The following is a 17,839-nucleotide window of genomic DNA, read 5'->3' on the forward strand; positions in this document are numbered from 1 at the left end:
CAGGCAACCATAGAAAAAATTCGCTGCAGGATATACAGAAATGCTAAAATCGGGAGAATGCTCAAGACCTGTCGAGTGTATGAAATGGTTCTGTAAAACATTTCAATGAAGTATGATATTTTTTCCAAAGCTGATATTGAATGGTACTTTCAGATAACACAAATGTCGACTTGGATATGAAAGAATTCTATGTTATTGTTTTTTAAATGTCATTCTCTTACTGGGCATTCATTTTGAGTTTAAATGAACTTAAGGCTCAGGTGGCAAGTATTACTGTACATAACACCATTTAAGAGACAATACCACCTATGGAAAATATCCAACAGCACTGTTATAATTTGTAAACTATAGCTGACCAAATATTTATGTACTTCAAAGTATGGAATCGGTAAGATTCTTTAGTATAATTAACTCCTAAAAGTCACTTTTAATAGCGGTAATGGTTGTATTTACTTCCATGAGCCCGAAAAAAATCATATTAACCACCTGAGGGATCGTTCCTAAGAATCGAATTGCCTTTTTCAATGGCCCTTTAATTCTCAGTTGCTGGCAAACCGTTAATATTCTACCATATAATATGTAATAGCTAAGTGAAAGCTGAAAGAAATACAATTAAATTAAAACAAAAAAGTCAAACGAAATAAAATTCAGTAAATTTATGTTATATTATTTTGGCAAATTGTTTGCATTTTCTTTCAAAAAGAATTTTTATTATTTAACAATGTTTAATATAAGTTTTAATTTGAATCGTTATGCATTAATTAATTAATAAATTAATTAGTTCAATTCATTGTTTACTTGCTGAACCTAAATTACGCTTTTTCATTCGCCTTGGCGCCGTGACTTTATGCTACAAACATTTGTTGTATTGCTTACACATATATATACATATACAATTTATACATATATATGTATATATAAAATACACTTTACAATATGTAAATTTGTAACTTCCTTAACTGTTAATTACTTTGTATGAATATTGGGTAGATTTGTAGGTGTGGTTATATATATATGTATGTGTGTGTGTGTTTTTGTGAATGCAGCTCCTTGAGCTTTGACATAAATCAGGAATTCTGTTTTGTTGTTGTAATTTGTGTGTCTTACTGACGTTAATTAGCATGAAGTTTTTGCCTACATTACGTACAAAACTTAACATAACAATGTATATACGTACATTACTGGCTTAAGCTAGATTGTGGGATTTGTGTTACAGTTCATTTGAATACAAAATTATAAAAAAAAATGAAAATATTAAACATTTGTAAATTTATGCTTGAATGCTTTTGGTACAGATTACTCTTGCATTATTATTTTTATCTTCGAATATTTGTTTCTTCTGCAGTTGATCACCTTATATTTATATTTAATATGTTTGCGATGATTTTTGTTGGCATATGTTATGTAATGCGTGCGAAGCTGGTATTTTATAAATACTTGTACAGCTAAACTCTAAATAACCGTTATTTGTGCTATTTTCTTTGATTTCCATCTAAAAAGTTATACGACTTACATATAAAAGGAAGCAAATATTTTTTAAAATTTAATTTTATATTTAAATACAAAACGATATTCATTATTTAGACTAATTTTTATAAAAAAAGGTTAGCAAACAACATAGGTATGTATATATTTTGTCGCAGCTTCACTGAAATGACACGATTGTTTTCATTCACATTGTCAAGATTTATGTCGCTGCTTTGTGATAAATGTTTGTTTGTATGGTTTATGCGATTTAGCCGCCTTCGGCTCAGCGTTTGTGCTGCTTTTGTAGTTTCATTTGTTGTTGTTGTTGGCTCCACCACCAGACCTGTAGGAAAAAAGTTTCGCGTGCTTACGACACACCATCTCAACGACCAATAGCAGTGTGTCCGCCTCTGTGTCCCTTTCTGCACGCCTCGTCGCTGCCTTTTATCGTTCGTCGACGCTCGGCACCACTTCGACCACCGACACCGCCTCTGCCGTGGTTGTTGTCGATGTGGAGGAGGAGGTAGTCGAAGCTGGTGACACATTGTCGGCGTTGTGCGCCACTGGCGGCTCCACAATGCTCGGCGGCAACACGAAACTTTTTCCCACAAGTTGATCTCATTTCAGGCCCGTATCGCTAGTCGGCGTCCACCGATCGAATTCAATACCCGAATCGGGTGACACACCGGTCGCCGCCTTAGCCAGTTGCGCCATATAGCCGCCCGTCTGCATACACTTGCAGTCCGTTGCTATGCAATTGCATGCGAATTTCGAACCCATATCGCCAGCACAGCGGCCGGCCATCAAAGTGCTGCCTAAACTCGCCTGGGCGGTGCATGAGGGCACACTAACGCCGCTACTGCCACCGCCACTCTCATCCATGGCAGTGCACTCATTGTCACCATTGCCGCCGCTAACGTCGCCAGCTGGACGCAGTTTACGTTCGAATGAATGCAACTGCTCCATGAAATGGAAGTTGGGTGCGACGTCTGGTTTGCGGTCGCGCACCAGCGTGAATGCGTCGTTCAGGCTGAGTGTGCGCGTCTTCATGAGATAGGCGAGCGTCACAGTGACCGAGCGGGAGACACCGGCAAGGCAGTGTACAAGCACGGCGGCGTTATTGGAGCGTGCTTCTTCTGCAAGGGAAATTCAAGTAATTGTCAAAACATATTTATGAGGAATGGGTCGCGTATACTTACCTATAAATCGGATGGCAGCTGGAAAATGCATGGCCAGATCTTGAGAATAGTGATCAGTTATTGGAATTTGTAAATACTGAATATCGCCGGAGGACTCGAAGACGTTTGGAAGATCCGGTGTGACGTTTAAGACATACTGAAAAGAAAGCACAGTTTATTATTAACTAAATCACAACAGAGTTTATTTAGAATATATTAGATACGAAAGCAAAGGCCGCGCAAATAGTGCCGATATTGTCAAATCATGCATAATTTTAATAAAATTTGAAATCTAAATGATATCTTCCTCATGAGTTGAGGGTATTCAAACGAATTCTTGTTTGCAGAGTAAGAGCATGAAGATTTTTCTTGGAACTGATTGATTGTTTATTAATATACAAAAGTGTAATTGGGTGCAGGAGATCGTATTAGCCAGGGGCGCCTTCGGACAAAAACGTTTTTAAAGTAGACGTGGCCCCGCCCCTAAATTGTTTAATGTTCATGTCTTCCAACCTGCTGAAGCATAATCGGTGAAGCTTGCTGAGAAAAAATCTTTTCAGTACGTCTTAAACAAAGCATACATGGCCTACTATACTTGTAAGAAAATCGTCAACAAGAATTGGGGCCTTAAACCAAGTATAATCATGTGGATGTATACGGCTGTCATAAGACCTATACTTACATATGGAGCTCTGGTATGGTGGCCAGCGCTAAACAAACAATACAATATTACAAAATTAAATGGAATACAAAGAGCAGCATGTGCGGGTGTTAGGGGTGCAATCAGGTCATGTCCGACTGGTGCGCTCAATGTGATCCTGCATCAACTACCAATGGACATTTTTATTCACAAAACAGCAGCTATTGCGGCGACAAGAATAAAAGAATTGGGAGGTTGGAATCAGCAGAACTACGGACATAGTGTAATTCTAAACAAGTTCACTATTAACAAATCAGACTACATTCTCCCAAAGCTGGATGTCAATAGACACTTCCAGGTGAGGATACCATCTAGACGAGAATGGAGAAGAGGTTCAATGGTAGAGGAAGATACCACTTCAATCTATACCGACGGGTCCAAAATGGACTGTGGAGTAGGCACGGGCGTATTCTCCGCTGATCTAGGCATATCTCTCTCTATACGTCTACCGAACTCGGCTAGCATCTTCCAAGCAGAAGTACTAGGCATAGAAAAAGCCTGCGAAGTTATATTAGAAAACCACGGGAATATACATAAAGCAACTATATTTACGGACAGCCAGGCGGCCCTCCTGGCATTGTCTTCACCCATGACAAATTCCAGTACAGTTCACAACTGCAAGAGAGCACTAAGCTCAATAAAAGACAAGCTCCAGCTAAACTTGATCTGGGTTCCCGGCCACAGGAACATTTTCGGTAACGAAAAAAGCAGACGAGTTGGCAAAGGCGGGAGCTTTCCTCAATGAATCCAAGGCGGAGCTAATACCAAGCCCGCTAGGATCGATAAAAGGACAGATCAATAGACAATTTCAGCAAATTGCAAACAACAGGTGGAAAAACACTACAAAATGCGTCATAACTAAACAATTATGGCCAACATATGACAGGAAAAGAACCAATGACTTATTAAATACGTCAAGAAAAAGTATTTACAGGATAACAGCTACCACAACAGGTCACTAGCCATTTGGGGAACATGCGTCCAAAATGGGATTGCCCTACAACGACATCTGCCGTGGCTGCGGAGTAGCAGGGAAGAAGGAAACAACCTTCCACTTTCTCTGCGAATGCCCAGCTCTAGCACAGATCCGACACAAAACACTCGGAATCCACCAAGCACCAAACCTTGAATGGATTTCCACCAAAAGCATATCGGACATAAGTAGTTTCATCGAAACCTCAAAATGGTTTGAGAGAGAAGGTGAAACGTAATAGCAGTTACAGGAGGTTCTACGAATAGTGTATCAAAATGGCACATCAAGTGCTAATTGAGCCCGATAGGGCTGCACTCCTACCTACCTACCTACCTACGTCTTCTTACGCTATGAAAATGATAATAGCTTCCACTCGGCATACTATATAACGGTTATGTTGAAAACATAAGCAGTAAATTTGACAACACAGAAAAAAACTTTCTAATAATAGTCTTCTTGCAGAAAATGGAATAGAATGAAATAAAAATATCAAATTTCCGGTTGGCTTTATATCGCACTTTTCGGTAAATATAAAGGGAAAGCATAATATTGGATATACTATGGTTTAATGGCGAAAATGTGCGAAATCACTGGTGAAAGTCATAACTTTGAAGTCGGAGATAATTTCGTCTTGGAACCATCATCAACACCAACAAAAATAACAGCCTTGAAATCCATCGGAGAACCACTCTTGCAGTCTTTGGACTGAGTAGGCAATTGAAATTTAAAGTTCTCTCCGGATGAACAAAGACCAAACTCTAAAAGTCCCTCATCATTCCCGTCCAGCTATATGGTGCAGAGGTATATACGATGACAAAATTTGATGAGTCGGCCTAAAGGGTGTCCGAGAAAAAAAATAGCAACATTTGAAACGACTGGCGAGCTTTTGCTAATTCGTAAGAAGAAGAAGATGTGCGATATCGATGCACGAATTATTTCATTTGATTTAAAAATCTTAGTCTTAATATTAACATTTCTGAAACGCAAAATGTAGTAATGAAACTAAGTGATTGTAATTCATTCGGTTTCTTGGAATAATGCGTGTTGAATTGGTTTACAACATTTCTTAAAAGAGCAATGCCTGAAAGTTTTTTCCCGCTTTTCTTATTTTCAAATTGCGAGAGTATGAAATTTTCAGTGACACCCGAACTTAGCCCTTACCTATTTGTCTAATAGTTTATGCCTGAAAATTTCGTTACTCACATCATTCTTGCATCTGCACTCACCTTAATATTGTACTTTTGTAATGCACGTGAATCACAACTATGCGACTCATTGCCGAGAAATAGGCCTGGAATGATCTCCACAGGTGCCTCATTGATATTGTGATGTGTGGAGCTCTCACAATCGGAAGATTCCGTGGAACTACTGCAGGTGGAGTCTGAATGCGGTGTTGATATTCGCAAAGATCTGTGAAAGAGCAAAACAGAAGGCATATTATTGACTTTCACTTGAAAACATTGCGCAACTTCAGCATTAAACTGGCAAAACATACCTCAGTCCCATTAATTGATCGGCCTGTGTGCTGTGACTAGATTCCATTTCTTTGTTTTGTGCGCTGTCATCCTCACACCACTCGGGAAATGCCTGACGGAAGCTTGAAAAACCATCTGTAATGGATTATAAGAAAAAAAAACATAACTCTAATTAATGAATTTTAGGAGGAAAAATAAACAATACATTTGAGTTAAGAAATTGCGATTGACATTACGGTTATTTCAGGGACCGGAGGCGAAATCGATTGCACACGAACACTTCATTTTTACTAAACACCGCTTTATAAGAATAATAAGCCGTCATTGCGACTGTAATTCGCAGAGTTCCGAAAAATATGTATCGTGCTTTATAATTAATTAAGGGAATAACTGCAGTTGACGTCATTGTTGCTTTGTGTGTGTTTTGTTCAACCCACTGACCTTTTGAGTTTTTATATTTGCATTTCCGCCAACGTGAAAACTCACTTATTATACACCCACGAGCGAAAACAATGCCCACTTGCTGCGAGCATCGTCGGTTTGTAGCCACCCATCTGTTTGTATGTCGGTATGTCTGTACGACCGTAAGTAAATTTCTGAATGTTTACCCAGCAAGCACTTTTGCGCGAAATCCAGTTCGGAGAAATTAAGGTAGAAGATGATAGATTAAAACTTGCAGTCTGCCATTCACATTTAGGCTTTATCGGTAGTATAACTAATTGATATTATTTGTATTAGCGCCCGGTTATTCAAGCACTAGCCCTAACTTAAAGAGAGTCTCTTAAAACATTTTTATTGAAGGAATAATATATTGATATAGACTCAGATGGAGTATTTATGGAATCCACTATATACGGATATATTTTTTTACGTGTCGTATTATCAGGTTAGAATGAAAATAAACAAAATTTTGTTCGACTTGCCTAACTTCCTTTGTTCTCTCTCGATTCGATTCCACCTTATAATGCGAGATGACAAATATTTAATTTGAAATGAATAGCCTCAAGAAAGACTATTCTCTCAGTTATTACTTATACGATTTCAAATATTTCTTGAATTTGAATTTATTTTAGTGTGGGGTTCTTTTTCGGGGCATAGCATAGGGCTAATCCATCATATCTATGGTATAATGGACAAATTTATGTATAAAAATATTCTTCAGAATATTATGCTGCCGCACGCTGAAGAACAAATGCCTTTAAAATGGAGTTATCAACATGACAACGACCCGAAACTCACTGCTTTTGTGTAAAGCAGTGATTTGTTGATAACAGGAATGAGGTTTTGAAGTGGCCAGATCTCAATCTCATAGATAAGCTATGGGAAATTGTAGATTGAAAAATCAGACGTGAGTCGTAAATAAGGACGCTTTATTCATACAAGTTAAGGAAGCATGGACAAGCATTTGGTGCGACATATGTACTATATAAATTAATTGAGTCCATGCCTCGCCAATGTGCAGCTGTATTGAAAATTAATGGATACGCAACCAAATACTAAAATACACAAATATTTCAATCATAAAACCATTGCGTGCTTTAGTTTTGTCGCACACTGTATCTTGCCAAATTTTGATGTTATATGCATATTTTACTCTATAAATAGTTATTGTTTTGAAACTTGAGACTGTGGCTTGCGAAATTGTTAGAAAATTATAATTATGTATATTGGCAATAAAATTTTGGTATAACAATTGCCAGTAACTTGAACTTTCTTGCCTGCATTTTTGAAAGCGCACACTTACATATATCTAGAGTATACTGTGGCTTAAATTGCAACTCTGTGACAACATAAAAGTCGCATTTTATTTCAATTAATCTCTATGTAACTCAAACCGCCACAAATGCATGATATATGTATATTCAAATAAAAATTGCCAAGCATGTTTTCATTAAATATATTATGCGATTTCTCACATACAAACTATGTATATATGTATATTTGGAGCGGGAAACTGCTGGCAAGCGCTCGCCATTGAGACGGCTGCGCTGACATCATTTGCATGTTTTTAAGTGGAACAGGCAGCAGCTACAAACTGCACGCCAGTTTCGTGCTTCAAACATGCACATGAACGAATGGGTGTACATATATACATACATACAAGAATATTTAGTTTGCAGAATTCTTTTTAGCATTTGCGCGCTTTTTCGCTACTCGGATGCGCTTGTGTGCCGCCGCAGTTTCGCTGGCTTCAAAACCGAATTCGAATAAAATCACGTCAAATCCACAAACTCAGACGCACACATATGCAACATGCAATTGAAATGCGATGCTAAATTAGCGTAAATAAAATTGCGAACAATTGGGTTGTTGTTGCTGCTTATTTATTTAATTGTATGACGAGTATTGTTTTTGAGAATAAAGCGTGCAAATAACGCGTTTGCTGTGAGCCATGAACGCGCGCATTCATTCAAGCTCGTGCGCAAGTGCGCTAGAACATGTACCAGATGTCGGTGAGCACGCGTGCATGTGTGTGTGTGTGTGTGTTCCAGACAAATGCTAATTCATTCATTGGCACATTCAAAGTAATTTTAGCCACAAACCGATGACTGACCGGCATGTATTGTGCTCCGACACACATAGGGGAACATACATAAAGCGCGAGGGCTGCCCGATAAGTGCTTAGCTTCAGCGTACCTTGGCGCCACTAACCCAAGAGAAAGGCATTATCCTGCAGTTCATTCTCGTAGACGGCTAGTGTTCAAATGTCAGCCGTATTGAAATCGTTTTTCTGTTTCGACGGCATTTGGAAAGGGTCATGTTAGCGAATTTTAGAAAATACGGGTCGGTCATATTATTCTTGATTTTGGGAGGGAAAGCGCGCAATGAAATTGAAGACTGCTTCGACGCTGTATTATATCGTGATATTGCATATTCGATGGTATCATCAAAACTTAATTTCACGGCTTTTATTTTGAATAACACGGACTATAATGTGACAAAAGTTCATGATTTCGCATTGACGGAACGCCAAATGAAAATACGCGAGAACGCATTTATGCATCTGAAAAGAGTGCGTGGGTCATATTTTCCATGAAATATTTAGTATTGAGGAGTAGTGCAAACGTAGTCATACATTTCTATGTACTTTCAAAAAGAAGACGAAGACTGTTTCCAAGATTGGTAAACTTGCAGTCACGAAATTGCTTTGTGGACGAATACGGATAAAAGGAGTTTCACTAGATTAAGTGTCACGAGCTAAATGGAGAATATACCGTGAAATAAATCGTCTTTATCGGACCGCCCTTGTATATACAAGCAGTTAGTCGGTGGATCGGCTATCTGCTGAACTACCTGCCACCCAGCTTACTGCGTACAGCAGTCATTCACAAATCACATATTACGGATCACGTTGTAGCGTGAAATTCACAGTTGTTCTGTTCTGCTGTTTTGCCGTTTACACTTTGCATTCATTATTTCTCAGCTTTATTTTTACATTGTATCATTTCGCATTGATAATGCGTCATAAGCGGGTTTCATTGAAGACTCGCTCTTTATTCCACCATTTTTTCAAGCGCTTTCGTCAACCGTTCATTTACGTTTATGCAATCATATTTATTTCTGTGGCATATCGGTGTAGGGCAAAAATATAGTTTTGCTTGCACTTCCGCTCGGGCCGGAAGTGTGCGCCACCCGCACAAATGTGCCCAATGGGAATACACATTGAAAACACACGTGTTTTGTTGTGGGTCAGAAACTCATTTGTTTATCTATTCGAGGAAATGTACATATGGACATATATAGGTACAAACAAACAAGTCCATACTTTTATAGCTTCAAAGGTGGCGCTTTTCAAGCTATTTTATTCGAACACTACTTTGTTGCTGACAGCTGAATTAATTGATTGTATCTATATATAAAGGGTGAACCATTTCTGAGTTCCCTACTTTTTCAAAGAAACAACATATAAACTTCAAATTTATTGTGAAATATTTATTATCATTCGAAAGAACATTCTTTGGCAGTTATTTTTTGAAAATTATCTTTTTCAAATGTTGTCCTAGATGTTCTATCTGTTGAGTCCAATTTTCGGTGACTTTTTCGAGCCTTTCGGCTGGTAACTGGCGAATGACACCCGTGAGATTTTACTCTAAGGCATGAATCGAAGACTTTATGCTTTACACGGTCTTGGAGGACCGGCCCAAAACGTAAAATTATCGAAACTTCCAAGTGTTATTGTTGATAGGTGCGATGTGTGAGCAGTGGCGCCGCCTTGTTGAAACTAAATGTCGCCGAGATCACGAGCGTCAATTTCAAGCATGAAATAGTTGGTTGTCATAGCGCGATAACGGTCACCATTGACGGTTATGTTCTTACCGGCATAATTTTTAAAGAAATATGGACCGATGATTCCCCGACCCACAAGCCGCATAACATCGTTTGTTTTTTTCTGGGTGAAATGGCAGCTCTTGAATCTCTTGCTCTTCGTCCCAAGTGCTTGTTTACTTTCATTGAGCCAGAAATGGGACTTATAGCTGAAAAAAATTTGGCTCGAAAACGAGCGGCTTTAGTTCTTGTACGAGATGTATCTTGTACGCTTTCAATTTTAGATCTCGACGTAAAATGTGCCAAGTTGTTCCATACGTCAGCCCCAGTTGCTGCGGACGGCCCCGAATCGACTCTCTACCGTCTTCGTGTACACTCTTAGCAAAGGCTGCTATACGGCTGCTAGTGGACGTGGTCTATTCGGTCGAATATTATCTAATAATGAATGCTGGATCTCTAAATGAGTGTTGGTGTTGCGAATAGAACGCTCAGTAAGTTGAGAGAAGCATGCGAAACAAATTCTTTACAGAACGCGAATTTTCGCAATAAGGCTGGCAATTTATAAACGTTGTTCAGTCCTTAGTCTTTCCATAATGAAATGCCAAATAATATTAAACAAAAATAACATGAAAGCTTGGCACGACTATGCGTGTTCTGTCAAAAAAGGATATTGGAAAAAAGTACCTCTACTTGGATCACGCGTTATATATAAATATACCACACACATATATATATATATATATATATTTACGGTGAGTAGTGGACCCACATAGGTTGGATAGTGATCCAAAAAGTGTCCTTCTAAATTAGCAAAGATGCCTTTAAACTAAATGTTTCCACTCGAAATTGTATGTATGTTGTATATGTATATGCTTGATATAGTTTTGTTTTGAAGGGTAGGTCTTGCTAGCGTTTTACATATTCCTCACCAGTTTCATAACATAAACATTTCGATCAAAACCGATTACTTTCCGGAAGAATGCCTGCTGATCGCCAGTGACCGCACCCAAGTTAGACTGACCCAATAAGAATAATTTAACAACTCGTTGGATTTGATAACATTTCGAAGCCTTTGTAATCTAACAAAATACCTCAATTCAATATTGGTGGTAATCCCATCCCTGGTTAGTCAATACACCTTGAAGAAAATTAGCTTGGCAAAGTTTCAAATTAGGAAAAGAATATATATTGGGTCCAAAATGAACATAAATTGGGAAAGCATAGATGACTATGAAAACAAAATATCTTTTTACTCAATTTAACATAATTCCCTAAAAATACGCCAAATTAACCAAAAGAGGAGTTGGAACTTTGAATCACTTAAATAATAAAAGAGTGGAGTCATTCGGAAAACCTTTGGTGCCACCTTAGAATAAAAAAAAAAAAAAAACAAATTAATATTCCACAATTTGTTCAACGAACCTTTAAGATAACGCCACACAATTATCTTATTTGCATTAAAAGGTGCCCAGCACCCTGTATACAAACAGATAGGTGTTGTTATGCATACAGAGGATGTACATAAAAGTGTATGTATGCATAATAACAACAAATTAATATGAACAACATTCATTTGCCGGAAATAACAACAATATATACATATATATGTATACACATATTTATGTATATATTCATATAGAAGCTATATAACCGACAGCATTCGGGGCTCGTGTGACTCTTTATGGTAAGCCTTTGCACACTCCCGTCGCAAGCACTTTCCCAACATTGTGACTAATTGTTTAAATGCAAATAAAGTACACACATACATATACATGTACCTATGTATATGTATTTGGATATATGTGTATGTGAGCATTTATATATAATTAAATTCATTTATACTTGGTACTTTTATATTGGTGCGTAGGTCATTTTCATAATTGAATTTCTGTTTGCAAATGGGCATTTGCATATCTATGATTTCCACAAAAGCCAGGACAGGCTCCCACAGAACAATTAAGTAGAATAAGGTTTCTGCTTACTAAACGTGTACTACATACACATGTACTTATGTATAAATAGAGACTTACTTTTTAGAGCTATTTAATTTCTTATACAGATAGATCAAAACAGCTGCCAAAGTTTAGTTATGTTTTTGATATTTATGTGTTTTTAAGATAAGATAAGTAATCCGAATTGCCATATTTGAAATGCGAACTATACTGAAGAGCAGACTCCTTTGCAGTCAGAAAAAGTTACTTCTTAGAGTGGTTTGAATGTCAAAGACGCGGTAGGTCTTTAAAATAAATGGTTCCACCTGGACAAAGCTTACGATACTACCGATATTTACCGCGCGCTTTGGTAAACGAAGCGTGTCAAGAATGGGACTATGAAATGCCACTTAAGGTATGTTATTTGATTCTGTTAGACCATCACATTTTGAGGGGTTACGACAAATTAACCTAACCTTGTTCATAAGCCAGCTAGAACCAAAATTCGGCTAAAACAAAAAAGACCGAATATACTGGCAATGGTGCTGAAAAATAGTACCGATGAGATGGTAAGGGAGGCTATAAACTATATCATGTTTATACTATTTACGGGCTCAAAAATATCTATTTTTTTATTATCTTATTAAATTCGACAACACCTCTGGAATATTGTCATTTATTTTCATTTTCAACTTATGCGCTCCAGCGAAATTCTTACTGAAATATTAATTTTTTTTTTATAAAAATGTCTGCCAAAAATACGTATTTTTTCATTTTAAATGATCCTGTAAGGAGTTATAATGCCAACGTGGGTACATCCTTTTCCCCAGGGTTCACCAGAAATAGCGTCGCAATGGCCGAGTTGAAAATATTTTTTTCCACAAATTTCAGAATTTCTTTGTTAATAGTATATGTTTGTAACAATAAAAATTCTAATAAAATATTTCATTTTTTATACGTGAAAAAAATTGTTGAAAAATGGCTATTTTTACCCGAGAAAACCCCTTAAAAATTGTATTTACATTTCTCTATTTAATATAAAATTAAATTTCTAGATCTCTAAAAGCACCCTTTATGTATAAAGTGCTTTAATGGCCACTCTCTTATTTCATGTGTGAGGCACGAAGTTACATTTATGTTGTTATTCTATTGACTTAAATATTTTCTGAACCAGATATTGGGATTGCTCGAGTTTGCTGTTTTTCGTGTATCTTATTTGCCCACAATAAGTAAAGATAGGAGAAATAGTAGAAAAATTAGAGTACTTTGTTGGAAGTACGTAAGTGTTTGTGATCATTTCAATAATAATTGTCCAGTTTGTTTTACTTAATTTATCGGATCTCGGGGAGTAATAATTTCTAGCCACAAAACGCTTAAGAATACTGCTAATCCAAAAAATTAAACATAAATTCGGGTATTTCTTAGGTATAATGAAAATCAAGTCTAATGCTGTTTTTATATTTACTGCAAAACACTTTGTGAGCGCTTCTGATCTATATTTAGAAATTTTAAAAGTTCAAATTTGAGTGACATTTGCTATTTTTGCAATGTTTTTAAACACATTTCTAAATAAACAGGTATGTATGTGAGTATGTTAAGAGATAGATTTTTGAGCTCATAAATACAATCCACGCATATCTCTATACATGTATGTGTGTACGTTTGTTATGCGTTCGTATTTCGAAATAGTTCTTTGGTATGCGAATGGAATTTTTTGATACGCCAGTAAATATATTTTTGCAGTGGCGGCAAAGTTGAGCGGCGTGTTTATTTATTTACTGCGCTGTCACTCAAAAAGCGGCAAAATAGAAATTTAAACACATCTGAGAGACGGTGCGTAGACACTTTTGCCTAAAAGTTGCTCGTCATCATCATGGCCGAACATAATTATATATCAATAACCGCACATAGGTATGTATGTATGTTTATTTTTAATTGGCGCTTACGCCTTGGTTGGTTGTTTGGAAGCTCCATTCTTGCTGTTTTTGATGGTAGTGTCTCGATTTTGAAGAAATTAAAAGTGGATGGCTTAAGAGAAGCGTAAAGGTATGACACTGCCGGCAAACATTAACAAAACAACTTTTTCCATAATTTTGATTCATCAATAATAATACTTAACTGGTTTTTATTTCATCTGAAAGTACTTATAATACTCGTAGCATGAGATTTGGAAACGAGATATTCTCAATTTTATTGTATGTATTTGGCACTATTTCATAAGCTGGTGTGAAAATAATGGTCATAATTGGTGTAACAATTTTATATGTGAAAACAGTTTTTCTGTTTATGGAAGTTTTGATTTTAAAACAAGGTCTCATAACTCAACTTTGAGTTTCTTAAAATTTTTGAGCGAACTTTCCTGCATGTTGTTGTTTCTTAAATTTTCCCAAATTACAAAAAATAGCAGGGCTAATGCTGAAGACTGAATTCAAGGGTATTAGATTACATGAATGAGATTACGGGTGCCATTGGTATAGTTTCTGAAGGTGATTCTTATTCTATATAATATTTTTTCCCTGAAAAGGTATGGAATGTAGATATAACTGATATTTTATGTATGTAAGGATTGATTTAGAATTTACATCAGTACAACTCCAACAATTCTGATGACCAAATTTTAAATTTTTCTAAAACTCAAAACTCAGCAAATTTTTTAATCTATGTAGATTAGTTCTTCAACGATAAATTGTGATATTATTGTTTGAATTTTGAAATTAATCTTATAATTAATCTTTATAATTATATATAATATCGTCCCGTATAGACTTCCACCTTTCAAAGGTTCATATTGAATAATGGAAGACTTCAATTAGCAATTCGACCTGTAATAAACCATGTCTTCAATGCTACTAGTTTCTTATTTTAGAAATATCACTTGGACAATTGTGAGAGGCTCATATAAAAATTATATTCACAAATGAGAATAAAATATATTTTTTTATTTCAAAACTTTATAAACAATGGCTATTTGCAGAAAACATTAGGCTGCAGGTAAGAGGTAGAGTTTCTTCGATGTACAAGTCTCCAACACATGGCGAATCGAACACGTTAAGCGTATATGTCATCGTTATTTAATAGTTGCCTAAACTGAACGAGTACATACATACTTATATGTACAATAATGTATAGCTTTCAGAAGAAAGTAACAGAAACATATAAATAATAGAAATTTTAAGTGATTATAGCTTGCTAGCCCTCAATTGATGACTTCATAAACAGCATGCCAAGTAGCGCTATCGTAGAAAACAGCAAGCAAATCGTAAATACAAAATCTCAATTAACAAAATCAATAAAAGAAAAAGAATGAAGTACATATGTGACTATTATATTGGAAGTATTGAGCTTCAATGAGATTCATGAGTAGTTAGTTCATTCATACAGCTTCTTCAACCAAAAGAACAAAATAGGAACCTCAAAAAATAACCAAAACACATTCACTTAGATCGATAACATTTGCACAATGTCAAAAAGACGCGCGTCTGCGAGTCGCGCAGCGGCAAAGTACTCGCTGCCTCGGAGACACGCAGTCACCAAACCGGATTTCCAGTTCAACGCCAACAAAATTACGCTCTAAACAACAAAAAAGCGAATAAAAAATAAATATATGCCATAAACGACAAACAGCAACACCTACAGAACCAACGAAACTTTGACTCGAGAAATGTAGGGCCGCAAAAATAAACTAACGAAGCACAGAAAACAGACAATATTGAAACCCACATTAAATAAAAAGTTGAAAAATAAAATAAAAACAAAAATAAATACGTTAACTATTGCAGTGAACGCTTGACTTGATAAAAGTCCAACTATTTGTATATATTTGTACATATGTATATATTTACATTATCACATGGGTGATTGCTCATGACAGCGTGTGGGGGTACTGTCAGCTTTATCATTGCCTCACTTGCATATTACAAGTTTATTTTTTCACTTTTGTGCTTTTTTTAAGTCGAGCGAGTGCCATTCGCCCCCCTGACGACCATTATGACCCGCCCAAACTGTTAGTTGGGCAGCTGAGCTGGTAGTTATTGTATCATTCACATATTTTCGAGCGCTGGCAAATTCAATTTGTTTTCCCCGATATTATATATTTACATATAATACATACATACATATATACTGTCGCCACTTTCCCGTTACAAATTCCAAACTGGGTTTCTCCGTGTAATTTTCAGCACAACTTCTTCAATGAACTACATGGCACACATACACACACACACAAAATGTACACAAATTTACTAACACTACGTCCGCAGCGGCGTATGAGTTATCCGCTGAGGTAAATGCAACAATTGGGAGGAAGTGGGAAGCGAATGCTTGCTAGCTATTTCGTTGCGTGACATTTTCTATTTATGTGTGGGTGTGTAAAACCGTAATACAATACACATCTGCTTGTGAGACAACAGTATCACAACTAAAAATAAAAAACAAAAGCACACAACAGCGGAAATATGCACTACTGCCATATGAAATTGTTTTTGTATTACGAAGAGGTATTGTGTGCGATTTTTATTTAATTTTTCCTGTTTTGATTTTCATACTTGCACACACGCATACGTACGTGCCTGCTAGTTGCAACGTGGGCTCCCAGCATTACAATTACATAATTTTAATTTCACATTACTTCCAGTGCAAGCAATTCTCATAAGATATTTCTTCTGATTGTTGAATGATGGATGTTTGTTTTTACTCCCTCACAGGCGCACTTGTTATATATAGCAAATATATGTACAACTAAATCTGAAAACGTAACTGGCCAACGATTTTGAAATCGAATATGCCGAGTTTCTCGCACATATCTTTTCAAAAAAATTTTGCCACAAAACTAGAACTTGATTATGATCGTGTAGTTTGTATGGTAGCTATTAGGATGTTTCTTTTAACTTTTTTTAAATCCCCTCATGAAATTCCCTTGGAAATACCCTAAAAATATTCCCTGAAAATTTGAGCCCTTAGTATTAACATTAAGTACTCAACCAAGGCATGTAAAGATTTTCCTATGAAAATATACAAAAATTGTGATTCTTATGGCATCGTTTTGACTTTAGAAACGTATGCCTCAGAATTGAATACTCTACAAAAGTGCCCATTGTGACAAAGTCGTAACTCACACCGGCGAGGTAGTACATGCCTCTAAACCTGATTTTTTTGTATTTATCTCGTAAATGACAAAAGCTACACAAAAAATGTAAATGACAAACTTGTAAGAAATTGTATTTATCTCGTAAATGTCAAAAGCTACACAAAAAATGTAAATAAAAAAGCCAAATTTAATAAAACCATCCTATGAAGGGCATACAAATATCAATTGATATAACTACGTTACAAATTAGGTTCAGAGGATCTGAGTAGAAAGTGGCTTTATCTTATATCCAAATGTACAACATTTTTCTCTTGCACCTTTTCATACAGCGTAAATATGGATGAAATCGGATAACCACACCCATTTCTCAAATTAACTTTTCGAACTACTGAAAGAGCTTTAATTCGACAAAGAAAAACGTCCGATTTACAGCAAGTTTACATGTGAATCAATATAAAAGTTGGACAATGGACGGACTGCGCTCATTTCTTGATGTAATATATATCCAAAACTAGACCACATAGATTTAAACAGAATTTCGCATTTATTGTCATTTTATTGTTAATGTTTGAAAATAAACGAAATCAGCCTACAACAAGACCTACTTTTCATGTGAAACCATTTTAAAGATTCTTTTCCATTAAATACGCATTTTAATCTACAATGAAGATATAGAACTTGCCATAAGTAATGCTTTAAAAATGGTAAAAATTTACTATATATGTTCAAGTAAGATATTTTAGCTAATTTACGAGAGCATATT

The 17,839-nt window shown here is 36.2% G+C and overlaps 1 protein-coding gene across 1 annotated transcript in view; it reads right to left on the reverse strand.

Moving 5' to 3' along the window:
• Positions 1 to 1,004: 1,004 nt before the first annotated feature.
• The window catches only part of LOC120777176 (dual specificity protein phosphatase Mpk3), a 70,038-nt gene continuing 53,203 nt past the window's right edge, over positions 1,005 to 17,839 (reverse strand). Inside the window, exons 2-5 of the mRNA XM_040108335.1 lie at positions 5,814 to 5,928; positions 5,545 to 5,728; positions 2,667 to 2,802; positions 1,005 to 2,603 (exon numbers count right to left, since the gene is read on the reverse strand). Coding sequence (XP_039964269.1) covers positions 2,086 to 2,603; positions 2,667 to 2,802; positions 5,545 to 5,728; positions 5,814 to 5,928 — 953 coding nt within the window. The 3' untranslated portion in view covers positions 1,005 to 2,085. The remainder of the gene's footprint in view (positions 2,604 to 2,666; positions 2,803 to 5,544; positions 5,729 to 5,813; positions 5,929 to 17,839) is intronic.

The sequence above is a fragment of the Bactrocera tryoni genome, chromosome 5 (assembly GCF_016617805.1).
Source record: "Bactrocera tryoni isolate S06 chromosome 5, CSIRO_BtryS06_freeze2, whole genome shotgun sequence".
Lineage (NCBI taxonomy): Eukaryota > Metazoa > Arthropoda > Insecta > Diptera > Tephritidae > Bactrocera > Bactrocera tryoni.